This window comes from Podarcis tiliguerta (assembly GCF_965153285.1).
Source record: "Podarcis tiliguerta genome assembly, chromosome: 11".
Classification (NCBI taxonomy): domain Eukaryota; kingdom Metazoa; phylum Chordata; class Lepidosauria; order Squamata; family Lacertidae; genus Podarcis; species Podarcis tiliguerta.
Window position 1 is genome coordinate 21,040,104 of NC_139544.1, and position 25,524 is coordinate 21,065,627.

A 25,524-nucleotide genomic window follows, 5' to 3' on the forward strand; every position below is an offset into this window, starting at 1 on the left:
GGCCTGACCATTTATGTATGAATATGAATTATGTTATTACAAGGCCAACCTTTCCACGTAGATTATTGCACTCTTGTCTAAACAGGGCGGTGGGGGGGGGGGAGGATTAAAAGACATTCATAGTATAAATCTCTTCGTAATAAGCATATGTGACAAACTAATTATGTCAGCAGGTCTGCAGTCACCAGTCTTGCTAGATAAGCAACTAGCTGAGAGACCAGGAAAGACAACCTCTGCAATCTGCTTTGAAGCAGATGTCAGTGTTGGAAAGCAAAAATAATTCAGGGTTTGGATGGCTGCCTTTTAGAACTGCCACACATCATGTGTCCAGTGCTTCTGCGTGAGGAGATGAGGCGACAGAATTAATGCCACAGTTTTTAGCACCAAATAAACGATGGCACTACCAGAGTGTTTACTTCTGTCAATATATTGGTGAGGCCAATGGAGCTCATTTTTAGGAGATGGGGACAAGCCAAAACATTTTTATTTAGAGAACAATTTATCTGGGGTTGCTGTAGATGGATGACATAACTTATTTCATTTGGGTGCTTGGCTGAGTTGCTACTGAAGTCCAGGACAATCTGGAAACCCAGCTAAAAAAAAAGTCAAAAAGTATTCCGAAGCAGTACAGGCAGGTTTCGCCTATCCCTATGGGTAGGAGAGAAAGTATTGCTTTTTGCAATATACAAAGCTTCTTTAACTATCTCAGTCTTTTTAAGTTATGAAAGTTAATGGGTTGCTATGGTCTTTCAAAAGTCTCTTATCAGCCGAAGTCTGAATACATGAAGTAGTCTACATTTGCAAAAGCGTGGAATGGGCTTTTAGCCACATGACTCCCATTAACCTTATGTTCAGATGTTCAGCTAGCCTTTCACTATGCTTTGAAGCTTGCCTCTTATAACTCTTCCTTCTACCCTTTATCACGGAGCAAAACACGTCGCCTCTAAATGCAATAAAATGAGAGGGGTTTTGCCCAGGCAATCTAGATGCAAGACATACTCCTTCAGAAGCTAAAAAAATAGTTTTTGAAATAGTTGTAGTGTCACTTTATGATACTGATGTACATTGTACTTGCTTTAATTAAGATATTTTTGTAACTCGCCCTGGGAGCATTTGGTGAAGTACGATTATAAATAAATAAAATAAATAAATTGATCAGAAACAAATGGCTTGGCCATAGTTTCTCCTGCTCCACCCCCAATTTCCTCCTAAACATACAGTGGTACCTCGGGTTAAGTACTTAATTTGTTCCGGAGGTCTGTTCTTTACCTGAAACTGTTCTTAACCTGAAGCACCACTTTAGCTAATGGGGCCTCCTGCTGCTGCTGCGCCGCTGGAGCACGATTTCTGTTCTTATCCTGAAGCAAAGTTCTTAACCCAATGCAATTCTGGGCTGCATCAATAGGAGTATAGCATCTAGATCAAGGGAAGTAATAGTGCCACTGTATTCTGCTCTGGTCAGACCTCACCTGGAGTACTGTGTCCAGTTCTGGGCACCACAGTTCAAGAAGGACACTGACAAACTGGAATGTGTCCAGAGGAGGGCAACCAAAATGGTCAAAGGCCTGGAAACGATGACTTATGAGGAACGGCTAAGGGAGCTGGGCATGTTTAGCCTGGAGAAGAGGAGGTTAAGGGGTGATATGATAGCCATGTTCAAATATATAAAAGGATGTCACATAGAGGAGGGAGAAAGGTTGTTTTCTGCTGCTCCAGAGAAGCGGACACGGAGCAATGGATCCAAACTACAAGAAAGAAGATTCCACCTAAACATTAGGAAGAACTTCCTAACAGTAAGAGCTGTTCGACAGTGGAATTTGCTACCAAGGAGTGTGGTGGAGTCTCCTTCTTTGGCGGTCTTTAAGCAGAGGCTTGACAACCATATGTCAGGAGTGCTCTGATGGTGTTTCCTGCTTGGCAGGGGGTTGGACTCGATGGCCCTTGTGGTCTCTTCCAACTCTATGATTCTATGATTCTACTATTTCTGGGTTAGCGGAGTCTGTAACTTGAAGCGTATGTAACCTGAAGCGTCTGTAACCCGAGGTACCGCTGTACTTGCATAAAAGCTAGGTAACAGGCAACAGTTACCCGTGTACCTTCCAGCATGTGAAGATCAACATCGTTCATCAAGCCACTTTGGGGCCATGAAAAAAAGTAGCAGTTTTAGTTAGAGGTTCATACATTTTCTTCTTTTTTTTTACAATGTGGCAGGAAGATGCAGGGGAACCCATGGAGAGCCTGGGAAGCGAGAGGACAGATTTGCAAGGAAAGAGTGGCATCTTCAACTATACCTTAAAAAAAAAACAGTAAGTTCCGGACCAGCTTATGCAATGTTTTCAAAGTAATGCAATATGCCCAGGTTTCACAGCTCTAATATTTTGCTGAGCTTGGGCTCAAAATGCATTGTCAAGAGATGGGTGGCAGTCATCCAGACTGGGTTATGTATAGGCTCTACTTTCTGAGAAACACACACAATTGTACGAGTTGTGATACACAAATAGAACCTACCAAGATCTAGTAAGTCACTCACTCCAGAAAATTGTTTGCTACCTGTAATGGTTCTAGGGGTTGCCGTTACTCCTGGCTAGGTTGCCTGGTTGAACCCTTTCTGTCTGGACAGCCTCAAGTTCCGTGGCTGCCTCAGTCGCTGGCAGAATCCGACAGTGGGCGTTTCTTAAACCTCTTCCAACATAGAAGCTGTTTGACACCCAGTCTCCTCCCCCTTTGCCTGCGCGGAAGTTTTCTGCGCAAGGTGGGTGTGGGCAGCGGAGTACCCGTACTTTCTCCGCTGGTCTCCGGCGAGGAGTCCTGGAGCCACCTCTCCGATTCCCCCATCTGCCCCCCTTCTCCACTGGTGTTACGCTGATTTCCTTCCCCAGCGGATGGGCTGCCTCTCTCCTACTGGTACCCTCTCCACCATCCTTCTGGAGCCTCCTCTCCGCCTCCCGCTCCGATGGCAGTTCCCTGACACTACCATAACTAGCTTTGATTATCCACCAAGAATGGCTTCAGATGACTCTTCTGCTGTATACAGTAGATCCTTTATGATTGTATACAATCTCTGTTGATGACAATGGAGATGATGATATTCAACTTATTGCCCACAATTCACTAGCAGATCCCAAGGTGGGTCACAACAAGCTAAAATTCAACATCAAAAGCCAGCCAAAACAAATTGCAGTCATGGGAACAGAGTTATGCTTTGGATATTACTGCTTCCTTTTGCTCTAAATTATGAATGCTTGGCCATATGGTTCTAGAACAGTGGTTTATGTCTTTCTAAATTTTTATGCTGATTGATTCCCAGAACAACATAACCGTTGCTGTTTCCCAACAATATTGTAGAAAATGCTATGCTTTTCTTTAAAAAGAATGTCCTTTATTGAGAACTCAACTGGATGTGATGGTGGAATCCATGTTTATTTAGTCATAGATCATCCATGTTAATGCCTAAAAGAGGGTAAGCAGTGGGATCTACTTTTCACACCAAAAAAAAGAATGCACATGTGCAATGAGCTGACCCCCATCCCAGGCTTCATCATTCAAGCATTTCTCTCCCAAGCTCAAATCACAGCCAGTTACCCAACAGTTAAAGGTAAAGGGACCCCTGACCATTAGGTCCAGTCATGACCGACTCTGGGTTTGCGGCGCTCAGCTCACTTTATTGGCCAAGGGAGCTGGCGTACAGCTTCCGGGTCATGTGGCCAGCATGACTAAGCCGCTTCTGGCGAACCAGAGCAGCGCATGGAAATGCCGTTTACCTTCCCGCCGGAGTGGTACCTATTTATCTACTTGCACTTTGACGTGCTTTCGAACTGCTAGGTTGGCAGGAGCAGGGACCGAGGAACGGGAGCTCACTCTGTTACAGGGATTCGAACCACCGACCTTCTGATTGGCAAGTGCTAGGCTCTGTGGTTTAACCCACAGCACAACCCGCATCCCACCCAATAGTTAGCTTGGGACAAAAAAGCCTGAAATGATGGAGAAGGTGAGGTAGGGTAAAGAGTCAGTTATTATTACCTGTATTCTCATAGGAACATACAAAGCTCAGTACCAAGTCAGATCATTGGCCTATCTAGCTCATTATTATTGTCTATACTGACTAGGGTTGACTGGTGGCTCTCCAGGGTTTCAGGCTGTGGACATTCCCAAACCTTCCTCGAGTTGCTGGGGTTTGAACCTGGGACCTTCTGCATGCAAAGAAGATGCTCTACCACTAAGCTATGGGACTTCTGAAAGGTAGATAGTAATCTCACCCCGACCTGTTTTGGAATGAGACATGTCAAGAACAAACACAGCTGGCCCCAGGGATGGAAGAAAAAAATGGATTCAGTGTGCATTCAAAACCTAATCTGCAAATTTGCACTCCCAAAAGAATATCCAAACCACAACAAAGTTATCTTTCAGAATTTGAACACATCTGAATTTTGCAATGAGGTTCTCCTACCAATGTTTATAAAAAACGCACATATTAGGGAGGAAAGTGTGCATTAAAATGAAGGTATTAGTGAAAATAACACAGAAATGTATTATAAATGGGGAAATTTGTTACAAATATGTGTACGTTAGTCAAAAGTGCGTATAAAATGTGTATATTTGGAAAAATGGATGCCAAGATGACACTGAGTTTTCTTGAGGCTTATATTACAAAGGGGGAAATTGTAAATTGCGGCAAAATGTGGAGAGCTAAATTTAACATTGGGAAAACAAAACAAAAAAGCCCTGAAGAAACTGAAATTGACAGATACTTCCACCCCTAATGATTCCATCATATCTGGTATGACTGTGCCAGGCCAATGAATTGCTATCTTTAGATGCCTGCATAACTTCAGGCTGATGTAAAATTTTGGTTGAAAATACTAAGCCATGGCTGCTGTGCTTCCTTTTAGAGGACCCTTCTCCCTACAGCATCAAAGTGATACCAAGATGAGGAGCATTAAAATGTGGTAGACTGTGGCCCGAAAAGATGCTGTATCAACACCACTGCTGTCAGGGTGCAGAAGGAAGAGAAGCAATTGCAGCAACTATCAACTTCACTTAGATCCAGTGTTTCATTTCCATCCATTGTTCTGCTATGCTGCAGATCATCTTGGGTGGATGCACCGTGGCTACAACAACTGATTCCAGGAAGCCGAGGCAATACAATCTTAAGTCATAAACAGATATATGATATAAAAATGTGCATAAACATTTGCTGGAGCAAGTGCGTGCCAGTCACGAGTTCAGTATTTTACAATATAGTTACTTGCTCACTTTTGAAGTTCTGCGGCTCAGTGACAGGTTCATTTGCAGAACATGACAAGCAAGTGTAAAACTCTTTGCATTAATGAAAGTTGCAAAACCCAAATGCCTTAAAGACTTGATGGAGACACACTGCACACAAAAACAATACACAGCCAACCACATAAAAAAGACGAACTTCTCAGGGCCTAGAATTAGTGTGTTGTTGTTTTTTAAGAATTTAATTCAAGATCTGTACTATCAGTTTATTTCTTTTCCAGTTCAGAATCCAATACAGAGCTAAGAATGTTTAAGTCCATTGATTTCAGTGGGACTGAGAACACTTAATTCTGTGTTTATTCAAGGGCAGAGCTTCACTAATGAGTTTCTATTTCTACTTTGCTGTTGTTTTGTGTGCCAATGTCTTTGATCGTTACTGTATGTTTTCTTTCCCCCCACTACTTAGATATAAAATATTGTTTTAAAAATAATTGTACCCATCCTTAATTATGAACACCTTTTTTAAAGTGCAAACATTTAAACAGCAATACAAATTAGGCTTTCAGCCAATTAACATTGACATTTCAGCATCTGGCAGGAAAGATGGAACGACAATAAATTATTTGACCGCTCCCTGCATTGGTATGCTAACAAATCAAAGTGATAATGGGCAGTCCTTGATCACCATTGTTAATTAATTTTTTATGACTACTTTTACATCACTGAAGAAGAAATCTGTTCATGAGTAATATTTCAGTTTCAATGATTTCACAAAGGTTGGGCAGGTTATGGTTTCAACTCAGTATTTTCTCTGCATTCTCTTTCTATGATTTTAATGCAAAGTTTGCATTTTGCCCTCCAACTCGCTTTCCTTTAGTGTCCTGCTGTTGTTTTATAGAAGTTGCAATGCTGCAGGGAAGGGCGTGTGTGTTTCATCCACTGCAACACAAATAACATATTCGGTACTTTACGGAGCTAATACATTAATAATGGATAAGTAAATAAATAATGTATTTCTAGCCCATCTTTTTTGGCAAGGCAAGTTACAACAAATGGAAGCAACGTTAAGGGGTTGTATCCCTTGGTGCCATCTTGCTCTGGTCAACGGAGCGTCCACCCATTTCTCCCCTGTAGCCACCTCCTCCTCAAAATCTGCCCTAGAAGGTTGGGGAACTCCACCCCCAGAGCAGATTTTGGGGTGGTGAAAGGAGAACATAGAGAAATCCCATTGGATACAACCCTAAAATTAAAAATATAAAAGGATAGTAAAAAATAAATAACATTAAAAGAACACTAACAGATAAAACTGTTCTTAAATATAACAATCAATCACAAAAAAACCCAAGTGGAAACTGGGGTTTTTAAAAAAGAAAATGCCTTTAGAGTTTTCCAAATGACCAGCAGAGAGAGGTCCATATGAATTTCCTGGAGTACATGATGATGATGGCTTCCGGACCTTCAAGGAAGGATCAATGGCCCAGCCACTGCATTACATGCAGAAGGCCTCAGGTTCAAGATGGAAGGATTTGGCGTTAAGAGAACTTTTACTGACAAGTGGGGAATCAACTTGTAACATATACATGATGGCACAAGTAGTTTGTTTAAACTTTCCAATGCAAAATTGGAAGTTGTTACATAGAGTCCTCTTGTAGGGAGGAAATAGTGTATTTCAGGGGTGCTCAAACTTTTTTCAAAGAGGGCCAGTTTCGATGAAGTGAACATGCATGAGGGCCAACCAAAGCCACATGAGCATTGTAACCATGGTAACTGGGTCACGACACTCCAGTGACATTTTCAACACAACTTTACATTCTCCTTAACCTTTGGTAACTGAAATAAAAAGATAATTATCTTTTGTTTGAGCCTTAACAGTATCCGGCAATCACCCTTTGTGAGCCAAATCAATTAACAGCCAACTGGCCTGCTGACCAGCGTCATTCCCACACGTATTCCTGTCTGACCTGTTCCTGTTAACATTTTCTCTTCCTGTATTGGAAGCCTTTTTCAGCAGGGGAAAGAGAGGAATGAAATGGGCATGTTTCCCCATTTGCTTCTAGTAAAACATTAAGAAATATTTTGATTACAGGCAAGCCCAATCTTCTCTCCTGTAAAGGTTTCCTATTTAATTTTACTATACAGTGGTGCCTCGCAAGACGAAAAGAATCCGTTCCGCGAGTCTCTTCGTCTAGCGGTTTTTTTGTTTTGCGAAGCAACCCTATTAGCGGATTAGCGGATTAGCGCTATTAGCGGCTATTAGCGGCTATTAAAGGCTTAAGGGATTAGCGGATTGGCTGCTAAAAGGCTATTAGCAGCTTAGTGCCTTAGAAAAAGGGGGTGGGGAGCGAAAAAAAATCACAGGAACTCGCAAGACGTTTTCGTCTTGCGAAGCAAGCCCATAGGAAATTCGTCCTGCGAAGCACCTCCAAAACGGAAAACCCTTTCGTCTAGCGGGTTTTCCGTCTTGCGAGGCATTCGTCTTGCGGGGCACCACTGTATTTTAAAACTTGGCTAATAAGTAACTTGAAGCCAAAGCAAATGTCAGCGATTCAGCACAGCCCTTTTTTTTTTTTTTTGGTGAGGCTTACAGCTTTAGGGGAACATTTGCAGCATGGTGTGCAGGAAATTGGGCGTGCAGCTCCAATTAATCCGAGGAAACAAGTATCATGTTTTTTAAAAGTAGCATTTAAGATTTATATATATATACATATGAGAAATATTCATAATATTTACAATGAGAAATCCACCACACCCATTATGCAATTCCTCTTTGGAACATGGGAGCTTAGTCCTCCCCTGTCAGGCTTCAAGGAATCCGCTCCCTCCCATGGTGGCAGCCAAGAAGCAAATAAACAAGAAGAATTTCTTATCAAATTATTTATTCACTATGCACAGAGAGAGACGAAGGAAAGCAGTCTCCCCTAGATAATGGTGTTGCTCTGAGTAAGGTTCCACCCCTTCCATCTCTCCTATTCTATGTCATCCATGCAGCGGATAAGCTGAGCTTTCTGCCTCTGAGCTTTCTGTTCTATCACCCTTAATGCCCGCCAGGTCCTGGAACAGAGGGGGTCAGGAATGCTTTCCAAGGACACTGAGTCTGTCAGCTGTCTCTCCCCTGGTGCTTCTTCTTCTTCCTGTTGTTCCTCTTCCAGTATTTCCCAGCTTCTGCCCCCGGCAGCCTCTGAACTATGCCCTTCTGCAAACCGCTGTTCTAAATCTATACTGTCCTCCTCTTCTCAGGAAGGTTCAGGAGGAGGTGGGGGGCAGACCCCACCATTCCTCCTCAGTTCAGCCCCTGACACCCCTCCTCGCAAGGACTGCTTCAGTTATAACAAGCTACATTAATTATTTTTATTAAGAAGAATGCTGGAATTCATAGAATTACTGGGTGGATGTGAAGCAATAGTCCAAGCCCTCTCCCATTCCCAGCCAAGTTGCAAGGTAAGAACATCTGGATATATGTACATCACCACTCCAACGTTTAGCTTACATAATACTGTATAAAAACACATTTACAGTGCAATCCTATAAATGCTGTGTCCAGGACTGCACTATAAACAGTGCATTGTTGGCTTGTTCTCATAGTTCTTTTCCCTGAAACAAACCACAAGTGATGGCTCATACATAACCACTGGGGCAATTTGAGTAGCATGAACCAGCAGACCTGCCTGGTTCCCAGTAAACCATGGTTTGTTTCCCTCATTAGTGCTACATTCAACCAAGGCCAGTGACATTAGGCCTATTAACTACACGAGGTTCACCAACATCTGTGATGCCCCAGTTCTCCTGTATCCTTCCCCAGTTTTAAATGTGCATCATCACATTAATAACCACATCACAACATAATTAAAATACCTGAGATATAAACTGGAATGATAATGACAAAATAGATTAAGGCTGCAATCCTATGCACACTTGCCCAGGTAGAAAGCCCAACAGAAGACCGTCAGTGGAACTGACTTCTGTGTAAACACACACATATTGTACTCTTAATAGTTCCCAGCCAGTTTCTTAAATGTTCTAGGTAAGCCAGAAATAAACCACAGGCAGATTCTGATGACTTAAATACCAGTTTAGGTGAAAGCAAAATAAATATCACTCAGCATCCTGTGATGCTATAGCAAAGTAATGATACAATTTAATAATCTCCTTAAAATGCTTCAAAGGCAAGGAGCTAGCAATTATAGGGAACAGAAGTGACATAAAGCACAAAACAACTAACATTCCTGGGGGGAGGAGCTGCATTAATAAAGGTCACATCCACACCATACATTTAAAACACATGGCTTCCCCCTGAAGAATCTTGGCACATCTTAATAAAATGGAGACTTACCTTTCGCAAGCTCTGACAGTCCATGCAGCAATTATCCACAAGGAGATACTAAAAACCAAGAGTACAGTTCCCGGACATATTGTCATTAAAGTCTTCATAACAAAACGAGTATTGAAGTTTATCTTATTTAGTGCTCCAATGCTTCTGGATGAGGCATCAGTGAAAAGTTTGCTATGCAAAAGCATAACTCTGGCAATAAGATATAGTCTTAAGAACATTGGTATGGATAAAATTATATCCACATCAGCTATTGTTGTAGATGGCGTATAGGAAAAGGCAAGCCGAGCTGTCCACGTGAATGTATAGTTGCCAGGGATAGGATGTATAGCACACACCAAGATTTCCAGGCAGATGAAGAAAATGCGCTCATAAGTCATGGCTATTCTCCAATCATCTGCTCCATTGTCCACCATGAACAGCTGAAAGAGAATTGCAGAAGACTGACTTTAGCGAAATATTTGAAGATATGTATAAAGAACATGAGTCATATTCTGAAAAAATAATTCATTTGAAAACATTAAACTTGTGATGTTTTCTTCCTTATTTTTTTACTTCAGGCATTATTCAGAATCTCTCTCTCACACACAGCTCTATCTAATGTTGAAATGAAATCCATATAGATGTTGTTGGTGTAACGAAGTTCCGTACGTTAGTCACTCAAACGCTAATAACAGATACAACTTAAGACACATTTACCTTACTGCTTTGTAAATAGGTGGCCTAATCGTTAGTTCCTCACCACAAATGAATAGTGAATAAGGTGAACAATTAAAAACAGGTTAGTTATGAGGGAGATATTGGAGTGACTGGTTGGGTGGTGAACCCATATGTATTGGTAGATGTATGGGAGAATAATGGAGTGAACGGCGTTGGCTGAGAAAGTATTGCATGATTTGTGGAGATGTAAGACAGAATTTAGGTGTGAAATGTTAGTGGGGTGAGTGTTGTATATCTTGAGTCAGGCTGAAGATTGAAGGGATCCCTGGCTCTTACAATATTTTCAAAATCCGCTGCTATGTTTTTTATTTTGAAGGGCAATCGTACTGTTTTATACTGAACTGCATTTCTGTTTTGTACTCTATTGGAGTTTTTATGGTTTGTTTTAGAAATATAATTGTCAGGCTGCTGCCAAAGACTCCCAGGGCTGGTTGCCCAGGAACGTACAAAGACAAGGAATGTTATTACTGTCCACTTTTTATTCAGTATTTATAGAGAGGGGCTGTAGAACCCAGCCTCTTGGAAAATGGCATTGTCCCGAGTGAATCTCCACCCCCACCCCCTGCCTCTCCCACTTCCTCATTCATCATCCTCATCATCTTCTCTATGGGTGCTGCTACATGCCCTCTGTCTTTGAGCTTTTTGCTCTCCTACTTTCGAGGCTCGCTGGGTTCTGGAACGCTTTCTGAAGACACTGCATCCATCAGCTGTTGCCCCCCTGGCACTTCCTCTTCCTCCTCCTCTCCTATTATTTCCCCTCATCTGCCTCTGAACTGTGACCTCCCTCAAACCCCTGTTGTAAATCTAAACTGTCTTCCCCTACTCTGGAAGGGTCAGGCTGGGGAGGCGGTCTCCACCATTCCTCCTCTGCACAGTCCCTGACAATAATACAAACATACTGTATGATATTTCTTATTTTGAAAACCGCTTAGAGCCTGTCTTAGTTTAAGCAGTATATAGGGCAGTATACAACTAACCTGTCCCATCAGCACAAGGTTTTCTGCTTGCACAATGAGACTTTGCTCCCTCTCCTCCTCCATGTGCTCCACAACCCCCCAAAATCTACTCCAGAGGGTTGTGAGAATGCCCAGAACAGATCTGGGGAAGGGATGGAGAGATGAGATGGGAAGAACATATTGTGGTGCAAACAGAAATCCTTGCGCTGATGGAACATTCACTTAGAGCTATGTCGGATTCCAGCCATATGAAAAAAATATATAAACGTACAGCAAATATTTTCGTAAACTGTGAGCATTTTTACATGAATATCCCCATGGTCCAGAAGCATTATGGATTAGAAAAATCCCAACAGAAGCATGGCTCAAGTTATCACTATTGTGTTTCTATGGAATTATAGCTAACTGGTTGCTGTTGGGTATGCCTCCAATACATGATGTGTACTTCTGCCACCAATAATCTTGCTCACCTTTTCAGGCTTCTTAGTAGACAATCCCACCATTAAACTGGAAGGATACTACAGCTTCTCACATGACTGTGTATCTTCAGAAAGTATGTGTTTGAAAATGTCCCCATATCAGAATTTCCCTCATTGTGAAAATTTTTATTAGAATAAATGTGTGCAGAGTAGGGGGCAAGATCACACTCACTGTCTTTGCTCCTGCCACCTAGACAAATCTCCCTATCTATAATTGAAAAATTCATCAGTATAACAAATAACCATAGGCTAGCCATCAGTTCTTGCATGGTGCTCTTATAGTGGATGGAGGGATGTGAGAGAACATCCTTTGCATATCAGGTGGAAGACGATGTCTCTTACCTCTGGCAGTTTGTTACCTATGTCTAAAGAGGTTTTTTAAATAATAATAATAATGGAGAATTGAATCATGTGAACTCCAACTGCAATCGGAAGTGGTAGAGTTGTGCTTTCCATCTTAGTAAGACCAAGGACTTAGTTTTAAAAGTTGCATGGAAATAAATGGACCAAGTTCATACAACATACATTAAAATTTAATCTTGAAAATTACTCAAGGAAAAAGAGTTATTTAACTGTTCGGTAAAGAAAATTAAAATTTTAATATCGTTAAGCTTGGTAGAGAATATGATTCATGAGAATAAAGCCATTTATATTTTATGAGAAAAAGAACTCCATCATTTTTCTTAATAGTCCAGATACAATGTGCAAGTTCCCTCTATTAGTGTGAATATGGGTGCCTTACATAGGTGGGATCAACAATGAAGCGGAGGTTTCTCTCAACCGTGCTCTGCTGAAGGTAGGTCTCTACCAGGACAGAAGGCGCAGATTGTTGTCAAGCTACCACAGGTGGGAAAACCACTGGTGATAGCCTGACCAAGGCTGAGGGATGTCAGAGTATTCCAAAGAAAATGGAAAAGGAAGCTGCAGTTTGCATGTTCACCTGAGGTCAGGAACGGAAATCAGCAAAGCAAACATTATGGGCTATATGTTCACATCATACTGTTGTTGTTTTTATGCCTGCGGATGATGTATCATTAATGAGCTTTATTTGTGCTTTTTTGAAATCAAAGTTAGTTATGTAAATAGTTACATAACTTATGTAACTTCCATTAAATAGCAGAGAACAAGACGAATAATGGAGTTCTTGGCAGAAACCAAATTGCAGTGGAATGGAAACAACACAACCTTCTTGCATTCCCAATAGGGCACCAAAACAAATTGTTTCAGGGGTGGAGCAGGGCTAGCAATGGATGGTCTGGATCCAAACCAAATTGTTTCTGTCAGGATCCCAAATTAGGGTGCAGCTCATGCAGCAAAAAGGGAAATTGACTAACCCCAGTCCACCTTCAACCTCAGTTACCCATTGATGGGAATGTTAATGAACTACTTTGTAAGGCAGCAATACTGTTATCTCATTCTGTGGTAACTAAAGGGTCACAGAAATAAATAACATGGAAATAACTTACAAGACAAAGGCCAAAAAGCCACACACCAGAAGTCCTATCCAAATATTCCATGCCTACTTATTTTAGATAAGATCCCCTGAGATTTCCATTCAAACATCAGTTATTTTAAGATGATAGTACTCATATCAAGATGTCTTAAACTAGATACAAGGAATCTTGATGAGAGAGATGGATACTCATAAATATGTATCTGAGTCAAACAGATACATTCACCTGGCGATTCTGGGCCTTTCCTAAACAGTACTGTGCTTATCTCTAATGACTTGCAAATCACAACATGATTCAACTTGGATATATAAAATAAGAGTGAGGCATAGGGCCACAATATTTTTAAACAGTTAAAAACACTAAAGATGTACCACAGATATGCATTAATCAAAAAACAAAACATTGTGCTAGGACTCACCTTCAGGAATCCTGATCAATGCAAAAGCATCAGTTTGAATGTCCATATTGTTACCACAGACATATCATATAACCTCTCCTAGGGACGCGGGTGGCGCTGTGGGTAAAACCTCAGCGCCTAGGACTTGCCGATTGCATGGTCGGCGGTTCGAATCCCCGCGGCGGGGTGCGCTCCCGTCGTTCGGTCCCAGCGCCTGCCAACCTAGCAGTTCGAAAGCACTCTTGGGTGCAAGTAGATAAATAGGGACCGCTTACCAGCGGGAAGGTAAACGCTGGCCACGTGACCCGGAAGTGTCTGCGGACAGCGCTGGCTCCCTGCCTATAGAGTGAGATGAGCGCACAACCCTAGAGTCTGGCAAGACTGGCCCGTACGGGCAGGGGTACCTTTACCTTTACCTTTAGGCAAGCTTAAAAGAAGCTAAATGCTTCTTTATTCTGAACATGTCTTCCATATTCTAAAACACCCTTGGCACATGACATCCTGCCCAGTGCCAACTCTCCAGAGCTGTTTTTCTAATTGGGATAAAATGCATGAACCACAAGAAGATTGGCTTGTGGGGAGGAAAGAGGTTTCACTATAATTACATTTTGTACACATTGTTCTCACGGCAGGTTCTGGGTAGGGAAAAGGACAGATGAAAATGAAGTTTTAGGCTAATGTTCACACTTGGATCCTTGTTACCTGGTTCAAAGTTCTCATTTCATTTAAACTACAAGACATTTCATGACTTTTCATACTGCTCAGTCATGAGGTTTTATAACAAGAAACCTTTTAATGTTCCTTTCTATACAGACTTCGAAGCTGTCTCATATCTACCAAGTTCTCCTTCAATGAAATACCTGTCCAACAAGTTTCCTGACTTAAATTGCTTGATGTTTCTCATCTACATTTTGCGTGAGTAAAAACTCCACATATCCCTCATTTTCTATGGAGTTATGTAAAGGGTTTCAAATGTAGGAATATATTTTTGAATAAATCAATCTTACATGAACTGAAGATGAAATGTAGCAAATTACATGAGATTTTGGTTTTCTACGTTGTAAGTACAGAGCACCCAAAAACCAGAGCACCACAGACAGAACAAATGAAGATATAATTTACAATTTGCACATTAAATGTGCTATAGAAATGATAACATGCTATTTGATGCAGCCGAATTATTTCTGGAAGTGTAAAACAAAGGTTTTTAGACAGTGTTAGGCTATGTATCTACGCTGGTCCTTATATCAAATTATTGCTCCCTTTAAAGAATGCTGTGGTGTGGGAAGTTTTTATTTTTTCATATCAGGATGATCAGAATGCATTACCTGTTAGTAGGTGCTGAACCTGTGATTCCGAATTAAAAGTGAATGAAGTTGCTGTGAACTCTTTGACATCCTAAAGCCCTGCTCAAATTTCTCTTCTGCTTGTAACAGGACACTATCGGTATTCTCCATTTCCTGTCCTGAACTGTAGTATAATATTAATGTGTAGCATTCAACACTATCAGTCCGCTTCAGATTCCTCCCTTTCAACATGTCCAATGCAGCTCAAGAGGGGGACAAAAATGTCCTTAGAAGTTGGTTGTTCTTTTTCATGTGGGTCTCTGACTACCAATCACTGGAGGATGCTGAAGTATTGGCCATGCTATGCTTCACCACTGCACTAACTCAAGCAGTTACAAGTTCCTCTGCTGCCTCCGTCACTTGAATACAGTTTATAGAAAACATTCTGGTCTCTGTGTAACCAATCTACTGTCCATAAGCATGCACTTGCATGACTGATTAGCTGGCCACAGATGGTGCAGCCAGCCATTTCTGCAATTACCTATCCATTCTGATTGTAGGAATCACCATTGGTTATATCCATTGTCAGTGAGTTCCCTTGATGTGGTATTGTTTATATAAATGGGCACCTGCGCATGCTGAGTTTCCACTGCAAACCAGTTGTTAAAAACCGAGTGGATTAATTTAATGGAGAGATGCTGTTAATATACACTCATAGGCTTTCCAGACACAGAAATATCTGGCATTCTCCTCATTGAATGCTTGCCCCTAAAGCCAGGATGTTGTAGAAACTGAACTGATAAACCCCTATCACTTGTTTTCTTTCCAGGTCATTTACCCCTCTACTGAAACTAATTTATTTTTTTAATACTTTCAATACAATATCTTTCTATAATGCAATTCTCACCTTGGAGAAGACAGGTTCTCATTTTTCTATTATGATATAGAACCATTTTGCATAGGGAACCATATGAGTGTATCTTAATAGAATTGTCATTAAGAAATAGTTGCCATCATAAATCATTTATGTTGCCTATATTTTAAAGAGTTATCAGAAACCTATATGCTGGATAGGACAATTTTGGCTCCAGGGTGGAAGAGTAATGGGTACAAAGGGTAGTGGGCCAGCATAAAGCAAAGCAACTGGATTCTGAACTTTCGTTTTGTTTCTTTTAAGAATTCACTGCCTAGTTAACTTATATTAGAATGGTATACATGTATATTCAGAAGTGAGTAACTTTATGCTTAATGGAGCTTATTCCAACCTAAATCAAAGTGGGTACAGGAGTGCAGTAATCAGGCCAAATTAAGATTGGTCGAAGTCTTAGAGCTATACTAATTTGCAAAGAAGAACCCCAAAACATGCTCCATTATAGTACAATGATGACAAATTTGACATCTACAACATAAAGTCTCCTTTTGCAGCTGAGAATTAGCAATTGATCCAAGGCAATAAGTGAGCAAAACAATGATGAGTACATTAAGTTCAAAATGTGAAACTGCAAATAGAGTATTTCTGTTGTTTATCAGCCCTGGCAAACTGATCTGTGGTTGTCCTTTGCTGCTAAATATCTGGAGTAGAATCTAACTATCAAGCATGGTGAGAGGGGGATGCCTGCTTTCCTAGTTTTGCATGTGTTTTCATATCTAACGCTTCATCAACTCATTTTGTCTGTCAATGTTACATTACATTTATACAGTTACAGATGTTCACTTATATAAAAATGTATTATCAAGTTCCACAAATGTTTCGTTTGCATGGCTTAAGGTTAGTATTAGGGGAGAGCAGAGCTCCTGAATCTTTAACAGCCCCGTGACAGGCAGAAATTAAACAGGGTAAGGCATTTCTAGAATGGAAATACAGTTAGGGGGAAAGCTTTATCTGTAGGCATTTTGTGTCTATTATCGTATTATTACTTGTGTGTGGTCCCTGTTTACTTCTGATCCCACTCTGCCACCTGCAAGACATGGCACAAATGTGCATATCACAAAGAGTATGCAAATTTTATGCAACTTGGTGTCTTCTTCTGTGAGCGTAGAAGAGAGCCCAAGCAATATATTGCGTACTGGGCCTATAAAATTTTGCTGGGACCCCTGTTTGGCTGTAATAGAAATATTCAACACTCTCAAGAGTTACGTATGTGTGTGAAAATCCGGGAGCATTTTAGTTAGATGAGCTTTTGAAGGTTATAGATACTTGCTAAATAGACCAGACTGGGTTGTACTCATGTTGGTTCCATGCACAAGTTGCCAGAGGAAACCCACGCATTACAATCTTAATAATTTCTTCATTTTAATATTTAATAACACACTGCATGTAACAGGTAATCCAATTATAATTCAATACAAGCCCAGGGCTTCATGAAGTTGGAGTAAACAATGTAGTTGGATGAAACTCCTCAAGTTTCAACATTTGAAGCCTTCTGTAAGGTGAGCAAGCAGAGGAACCAGGTATTATTCTACGTTAACCCACTGATTTGAGGACAAAGGGCAAATAGCAGCATACAGATGCCCCTTTCTGCTGTTCCTCAGCCGCACCAACAATGCATAGTATGCCAAGAGTGTTCAGAGCTGTTTAAGAAGCTTACAGCTCAGCTCAATTATAGGTGCAGCCAGCTTGCCTTGTGTGCTTTGAGATGACACTACAGATTTTCCTCCATTGCTGTTGAGGACTAAACTATTTATCTTAAACTAGGAAATAATACTAATTCTCAGAGATATCAGAATATGGCACTGAGGTGACGGAAGACACGCTGAGAACAGATTACGTCTGCAGACTGTGCTGTCACTGAATGGATTTGCTGATTTTAAAAAAATATAGCTTTGAGCCACACACAAAAACTGTACTCGCAACTGCCACTTTCTGCAGAACAAAACTCAGGACTACTTTTGCCATTTAGATCCACATTTTTGAAATCCTGTTCTAAATGGCATGCTGTCTTCTTATCCATCCAGAATAGCAATATTTTTTTTCTGTCTCCATTGTGGATAATGCATGCTGATCATTACACGTTTTCTGCATTTGTTCCTGCACTGAGTTCCGTATCACGCCTCTCTCTTCTTTCTCCTGCCTCCCAGCTTAAGAAAATCTCTTCTGTCACACAGCGACAGACTCTAGAAGTATACTTGCTTTGAATGCAACCTTTATTATATTAGATGTCTGAGGAAATAAGAAACAAGTGTTTGCTTTCCAACAAGTAATCTTTGCTAAGGCTGTTAGGGAAACTAGCATGTTTGTATACACGGAAGTGTAGTGGTTAGGTAAGCTACTGATATAAAAATAAAATATTGTGACACCTCAAACACTAAGGACTATATCCAACTGCTGCCCTCGCACAAGGGAAAGACTTTTGACCCATCTGCTCACGGAAGAGGAAGGCAATATTTGCCATTTACCCCTGCCCAGCAGCACCAACACACTGCAAATCTGTGGGAGCGGGAATTGGCAAAACATCAAAGACTGGGTGTTAGGAGGCACTGACTGGATATCCCCCTAACCCTAACAAATTTATTATGGCATAATAAAATGTGTGCCCAAAGGGATAATAAAGTCTTTAAAGTAAGGTTACCAGATTTTTTTCAACGAATCCAGGGACACATTTTTTAAAAAAAGAGGGGGGGAAATTATTTTTTAAAAGTTATTTTTTTAAAAAAATAAGAAATATCTTCTGTGGTCTCCTCTGTCGTGCGGCCTTCCTCTGGGCCCCGGCCTGCTCTCTTGGAGCGCTAGCTGCTGTGGAGTAGGCTCAGGTAGGGCCTGGGCTTGGCCATGTGTCCTTGTCCTCCCGGTGCTCTCCTAACTCTTTTCCGCAGCAGCGGCGCGACAAGGTCAGGGCTCCCCTCTTTCTTCTCCTTCCTCTTTCTCTCTTCTCCTTCTCCTCTCTTCCTTCTCCCTGCGTCAGCTCCAGGGTTTTCCTGGCCCCGGAGCACCGCTGGGCAGTGGCGTAGCGTGGGGGGTGCAGGGGGGGCCGGCCGCACCGGCCGCAACATCTGGGGGTTAGGGTTAGGGAGCGCAAATCCACGGGTTAGGGGGCGCAAATTACTTGCCTTGCCCCGGATGCTGACAACCCACGCTACGCCACTGCCGCTGGGCAGTCAGCCGGGTGTTCTCACTCCTGGTTCGATTTGGGTCATGGGGGGGGCTGGTCAGCGGTTCCCCCAGCTGATGCGCCAGGCGTCCCTGATTCCCCCTTGGTAGTGGCGGCGGCGGCAGCAGTCTCAGTAGCCCGGAGCCAGCCTGGTAGCACAGTTGGCTCTGGCTGGCTTCAGGATCTGCCCGCTGCCGTGGCACCCGCCATTTTATCTCGCCGGAAGTCCCCATATGATGTGTCTTGTGCCATTGAACCAATCACGCAATATTCATTCCCTACGAATAAATCTGCAACACTTAAAATATAAATCTGGGGACATTAAATGAAATCTGGGAACATTCCAGGGACAGATTTTGTGCGGGGACAGATTTGTAAATCCGGGAGCTGTACCTTGGAAAAGGGGACGTCTGGTAACCATACTTTAAGGTACCACAGAACTGTTCGTTGTTTTGCTAAAACAAACTAACCCAGCTACCCTTCAGGAGACAGATAGTAGTTAAGGATTACTGAATATCACCAGGGCAGTGACCCCCCAAAAGGCATTTTCTACCACTGCCTGTGAACCTTAGAATGCCCTTCCTTCTTCCATACATCCACCAGTTGCTTCAAACATCTTGTAATGATATATCTTCTTGCCTAGGTTTTTCCTGGTCCTTAATATAGGATTCCCCTTATTCCAAGTTTGAGATCTAACATCATGCAATGTAGAATATTTTCATATACTGTCACGTGTTCTAGCAAGAAAACTCCCACTGGTGGATATGTTAGGCTGTAAAGGACTTGGGTTGTTGTAACAATCTAAACAACTTCTATATGTAAACCAACATCTACCATCTTGGACAATAATGGGCCATCATGGACAATCAGAAGGCTAGCAAGTTGAAAATGGACCCAGTTATGACTGAAATAATAATGATTGATAAGTACAACCCAAGAAGGGTAGAGAAATACAACAATATGCAATCTTCTAGATCTATTGCTCTGTTCGAACTTCAGATCGCCAATAGTCCTCCTGTTCATCAACTTCCTCTTCTGATATTCTACTTTTTATGGGAGTTATACATGAGCAGGTCAAAAGAAGTACATTTCACCAATGCACCAGAACTTGTTGCACCAGTGACAGTGTTGCCTTCCAGGGATAATGCCAATTTTTACCAAAAAAAGAGAGCAATAAATAGCCCAAGGCATGTACTGTAAAAGGTTTCTTTTCACTAAAAATGCCTGCCTCATTCTGCCAATTTTATATATTACAGCAAGATGCTGAAAGGTGGGATTTAATATTCAAGCTTTGCTGAAAGATGCAATTTGTAATTTAAACATGCCAAATTATTCTGACAGCAAAGTTGTGTTTTATGTTTCAGTTCAAGATCTTTGGCAGCCCATCTGACCAAATATGAAGTCCCATTTGGCAGTATTTGTTACACTACAAATCCAAACAAGTGTCTGTCCAACATTTTTTTGAAAATCTGCAAGGAAGGAAATTCTATAACCCAACTAAGCAGCTTATTTCACTGCTTAACTGCTCTTACATGATATTTTTTAAAATTACCCAAAATGTAACTTCCTGTAAATTAAGCCTACTCCTTCTTGTCCTGTTCTCAAGTGATGCAATGAACAATTGTATTTTTATCCACTCATATATTTCACAATATTTGAAGTTTGCCAACATAACTGCTAATCTTTTAGCACACCAGATTTGATGACATGCAAAATACCATTCAGCTGAATAATCTGTTTATTTTAAACAAGAGGCACATTCTACAAAGACAGAAGGACGATGAAGTCTCACACCAAAAAATGATTGTTAAATAAGTTCTACAGGAGCCAGAAGCACAATATCAAGACTAAAAATAAAACCTCAGTCTGTTCTGCCTTCACAATTCAAAAATATATACAAAAGCTAGGTGTGGCTATGTCTGCTTTTGTGCTGACCAATGATGACAAACTCTAGAACTTTACTTTTATAGAATGGTAAAATTCAAATAAGGGACGCGGGTGGCGCTGTGGGTAAAAGCCTCAGCGCCTAGGGCTTGCCGATCAAAAGGTCGGCGGTTCGAATCCCCGCGGCGGGGTGCGCTCCCGTTGTTCGGTCCCAGCGCCTGCCAACCTAGCAGTTCGAAAGCACTCCCGGGTGCAAGTAGATAAATAGGGACCGCTTACTAGCGGGAAGGTAAACGGCGTTTCCGTGTGCGGCTCTGGCTCGCCAGAGCAGCAATGTCACGCTGGCCACGTGACCCGGAAGTGTCTGCGGACAGCGCTGGCCCCCGGCCTCTTGAGTGAGATGGGCACACAACCCTAGAGTCTGTCAAGACTGGCCCGTACGGGCAGGGGTACCTTTACCTTTACTAAAATTCAAATGATGCATTTCTTCTAGTAATCCTATTGTATAAGGTTTTACAAATGTGACATGAATATAAACCTTCAAAACATCTGCTGCTAACAATAACTTGGAAACAAACTAACAATGAACTGTTTATTGTCTGTTTTAACATAGCTATTAAACAAGCTATTCTATAAAAGGACATTTATGTTTCTTAATAAATCTGCCAATTTTCCAATGGTGAGAAGTTCAATTTGCAGTTGAAAAGTTATCTAGCTTATTCTCTAGTTTTGATACAAACAGGAGAAGAATATGACTTGTATTGTAAATCACCATTCTGTGATCAGTTGATCTTTTTATTTTATTTATAATAATACTTCTGATCCACCAAATCAACAGGAGCATTAAACCATTATAAAACACAGAAAGGTTTTGCTTGTTTAAAGACCTCTTCAATTAGCTGAACTCTTTCCACGAACAGAAGAGCAAAAACTCCAAGCGTTTGTATTTGCTCAGTTAAACAAATCCTAACACTGGTTGGAGAGAAGTGGAATACAAAATGGTTGTGGAGCCACCACCACAGCTGAACCTATGCTCCTCACACCAGCCAGGACAGAAGGGAAGGGAGTAAAATCCATGTGCTTTTTGCTGCATGAGCTTTTAGGCCAGACCAAGAGGTACAAGTCATGCCCCTTTGTGGGTGTTAGCCAGTAGATTCTTGGCTGTCTCCACTTGGCCACACACACACACAAGCAAACAAACAAACAAACACAGAACACCCCATTTTGTTCCCTTCCACCATACTCTGCAACTGCAGTGGGGCCTCCATAGAAGCAAAGCCCTCTATCCAATTCACTGGTGGAGGCATCCAGATAAGGGTTTAGGATTTCTGCCTTAGATAGAGTAGGAGGGAGACTAGAATATTATTCCAGGAATAATGGGAGAGCAAGAGAAACCACCTGAAAGAGCAAGAAACCCTGAGACTGCTGGCGGTAGCAAACCTGGTGGAGCAAATGTTACAGGCAATGAAGTGTCAGGGTATGAAAGCAGAAAGATAAAGTGAGTGGCTAAGGTAAGGGAAACCTTTAAAGGAAGGATGAGTAGCCCGTGCTGTGTCTTGCACAGGGATTGTTTTTATATATATATTAAGACCACTTATCTCTCTTACTGTGGACTAAACCATACCCTTTAGCTCAGCATTACACTTTTGAGAAATTGCAATCCATTTCTTCGTTGAAGAACAGCATCAAGAGCTGACAATTTGAAGAGAACAAGCAACAGCAAGGGAGCTTAACCCTTCCATCATTTCTCCCCCCCCCCCATCCAGAAGCTCTCAGAAACTTCTGGAAACTCTCACAAAATGAGACAGCAAGGGAAGTTGCAGGCGGGGATGGAGTCAGCACCTTTCTCCCTATTGTGTCCACACCCTAAATATTCTACAATTAAAACTAAAAACCATAAGAGAATAAAACAGTCTGTATCATCTGGTGACAACACGGAGCAATGGATCCAAACTACAAGAAAGAAGATTCCACCTAAACATTAGGAAGAACTTCCTGACAGTAAGAGCTGTTCGACAGTGGAATTTGCTGCCAAGGAGCGTGGTGGAGTCTCCTTCTTTGGAGGTCTTTAAGCAGAGGCTTGACAACCATATGTCAGGAGTGCTCTGATGGTGTTTCCTGCTTGGCAGGGGGTTGGACTCGATGGCCCTTGTGGTCTCTTCCAACTCTATGATTCTATGATTCTATGAGATACCTGCTATTTAAAAGTGTGTCCATGGGAACATGCACAGCAAGGAATCAAGAAACAGAAGTCTCTTTTCACAGCGAGTTTTACTGTATGTACCGGTAATTTGAAATTACATATCGGCAGAAGTCAATGGCACTGAAATCAATCCATTCTAGATCTGTTTCAATGTTATTTGCAATTGTAACCACCAATATGCAAGGTTTTTGGTACTTCATCTAACACGGGGCATCTCAAATTCCTAGCAGGATGGGTACAACAACTTGCAGTGCAATAAGCAGAATGGGGTGTGTGAGTAGGCAATTGATTCAGAGGACAACATCCCAAAGGAAGATAACAGGAGGGCTGAGCAAATCCTGATTTTCCAAAAAACAAACAAAAAAAACCCCTTTTCATTCAAAGAGTCAGAACCTTAGGGAGGAAAACTAAAACCTGGTTTCTGATGTGTCATTAGCAGAATTATAGTTGTAATAACCTAAATGTGACATTTTCATTGAAGCTGATGGAGCACTGCAGACATAGGTGAAAGGGATGCAAATGTAAGGGATTGAATATACCTTGATCCTTTAAAGGTAATTGTTTTAAATGTGAATTAGGCTTGCCTTGGGAATAACGGTCACCATCAAACCCCACAAGAACAAAGGCTTCTAGTAGAAATTCAGCGACAGTAATATTAAAGAGAAGAGAGTACACGTATCGCACACTGCGAAACCTAAGATTTATGGGCAGAAATGCTTATGAGGCAATAGCATCTAATGCTAAAGTGTGCTAGATTTCCTCCTCTGTTGTGGCTGCTCTCCTTTATTTAAGTGCTCTTTCACTGCCAGCCTTTTTGGAGCCATGGGCACATTTCCAAACCAGATGAACTGCTGGCAGCACCAACGCCAACCACACACTGCAGCCTATTATATTGGCTACAATTGAATGCTACTTCCAAGACTCATTTTGTGGGGGGGTTGGTGTGGACACCAGGGAAAGCCTCTGCCCATGCAACTATGTGTGTGATGTTAGTCAGTGGCGTAGCAAGGTCAGGTGGTAGCCGGTGTGGAATTTTTTTTTGTCACTCCTCCCGCACCTGCACTGAAATTGCAATCTTTCAAAGAGAGCCACGCAGGTGATCCCGGTGCAGATCCCACCTCCCCCATCCTCCCTCCACCCCCCTCTGTCAAAGAGAGCTGCACAGGTGATCCCAATGGAGATCCTGTCTTTCCACCTCCCTCGATCCTCCCTCCATCCACCCATTCAAAGAAAGCCACGCAGGTGATGCTGTTGCTGGTCCTGATACGGCTCCTTCTCGCCTCCCTCCTCTCCTCTCCACCAGCGCATGACCTCTCTCTCTCTCCCCCCTCAAACCAGCTGGGCTGCAGAGCTCTCCTAGACGCCGCTTCTCCTCCCCACCCCTCACCCCCAAACCAGCGTGCCTTGGCCCTTAAATGAAAGGCAAAAGCAGGCGACCACAGCTTCTCCCGCCTCCATGCCCTTCTCAGGAGTCCACATCAGCCCCAGAAGGACCCTGCCTTGCCCCATGAGCAGCATAGCTTTGACTGCAGCCACACAGACACGCACACACTACCTGAGCGAGGGCAGGACATGGATGGGCAGGGGGAGAAGAGTCTGACCAACCACGCATGCGCCCGGCCACAGAGGTGGGAAGAGGACGCATTGGCGTTGCAATGCAACTCAACCCTGCTCGGTTCCACTACACAGGCAGCGTCGAGCTCAGCTGGCATTTTGTCACCCCCCTTATGATGGCACCTGAGGCGGACCGCACCCCCCGGCACCCCCTTCCTACGCCCCTGATGTTAGTGACATTTTGCCTCCATAAGATATGCTTTTCATTCTTAACCCATCTCCATTCAACCACATACCAATGCCAGCATATATGCTTTGCTTAAAAAAGAAGAAGGTAAAGGACCCCTGACAGTTAAGTCCAGTCGCAGATGACTCTGGGGTTGCGGCGCTCATCTTGCTTTACAGGCCGAGGGAGCCGGCGTTTGTCCGCAGACAGTTTTTCCAGGTCATGTGGCCAGCATACCTAAGCTGCTTCTGGCACAATGAAAACCAAAACCAGAGAAGCACAGAAATGTCGTTCACCTTCCCGCCGGAGCGGTACCTATTTATCTACTTGCACTGGTGTGCTTTCGAACTGCTAGGTTGTGGCAGGAGCTGCGACAGATCAACTGGAGCTCACCACATAGCAGGGATTCAAACCGCCGACCTTCTGATCAGCAAGCCCAAGAGGCTCAGTGGGCCACAGCACCACCCGCGTCCCTATGCTTTGCTTACTATCATGCTAATCAGAGACAGCAAAAAAACAGAAAACGTAGCTTGACAACTTGAAAAGGTACCACCAGTAACAATGAACTGTACTGGGCTACATGCACCATTGGATTGACTTACTGTAAGGCAATCCACAGATCTTTTATTGATCTTTCAACCACACTGAAGCCATTGTACTAAATAAATAGGTATGACTGACTTTCAAATCTCTCATACAACATTTACTGAAAAATACTGCATTTCTTTAA

General features: G+C 42.3%; 1 protein-coding gene across 3 annotated transcripts in view; it reads right to left on the reverse strand.

Annotated features, from left to right (window-relative positions):
- The window catches only part of KCNN2 (potassium calcium-activated channel subfamily N member 2), a 90,025-nt gene that overhangs the window by 55,585 nt on the left and 8,916 nt on the right, over positions 1-25,524 (reverse strand). For all 3 annotated transcript variants that reach the window (XM_083403891.1, XM_083403892.1, XM_083403893.1), the window contains one exon: positions 9,551-9,969. In XM_083403891.1, the coding sequence (XP_083260017.1) occupies positions 9,551-9,969 (419 nt within the window). The remainder of the gene's footprint in view (positions 1-9,550; positions 9,970-25,524) is intronic.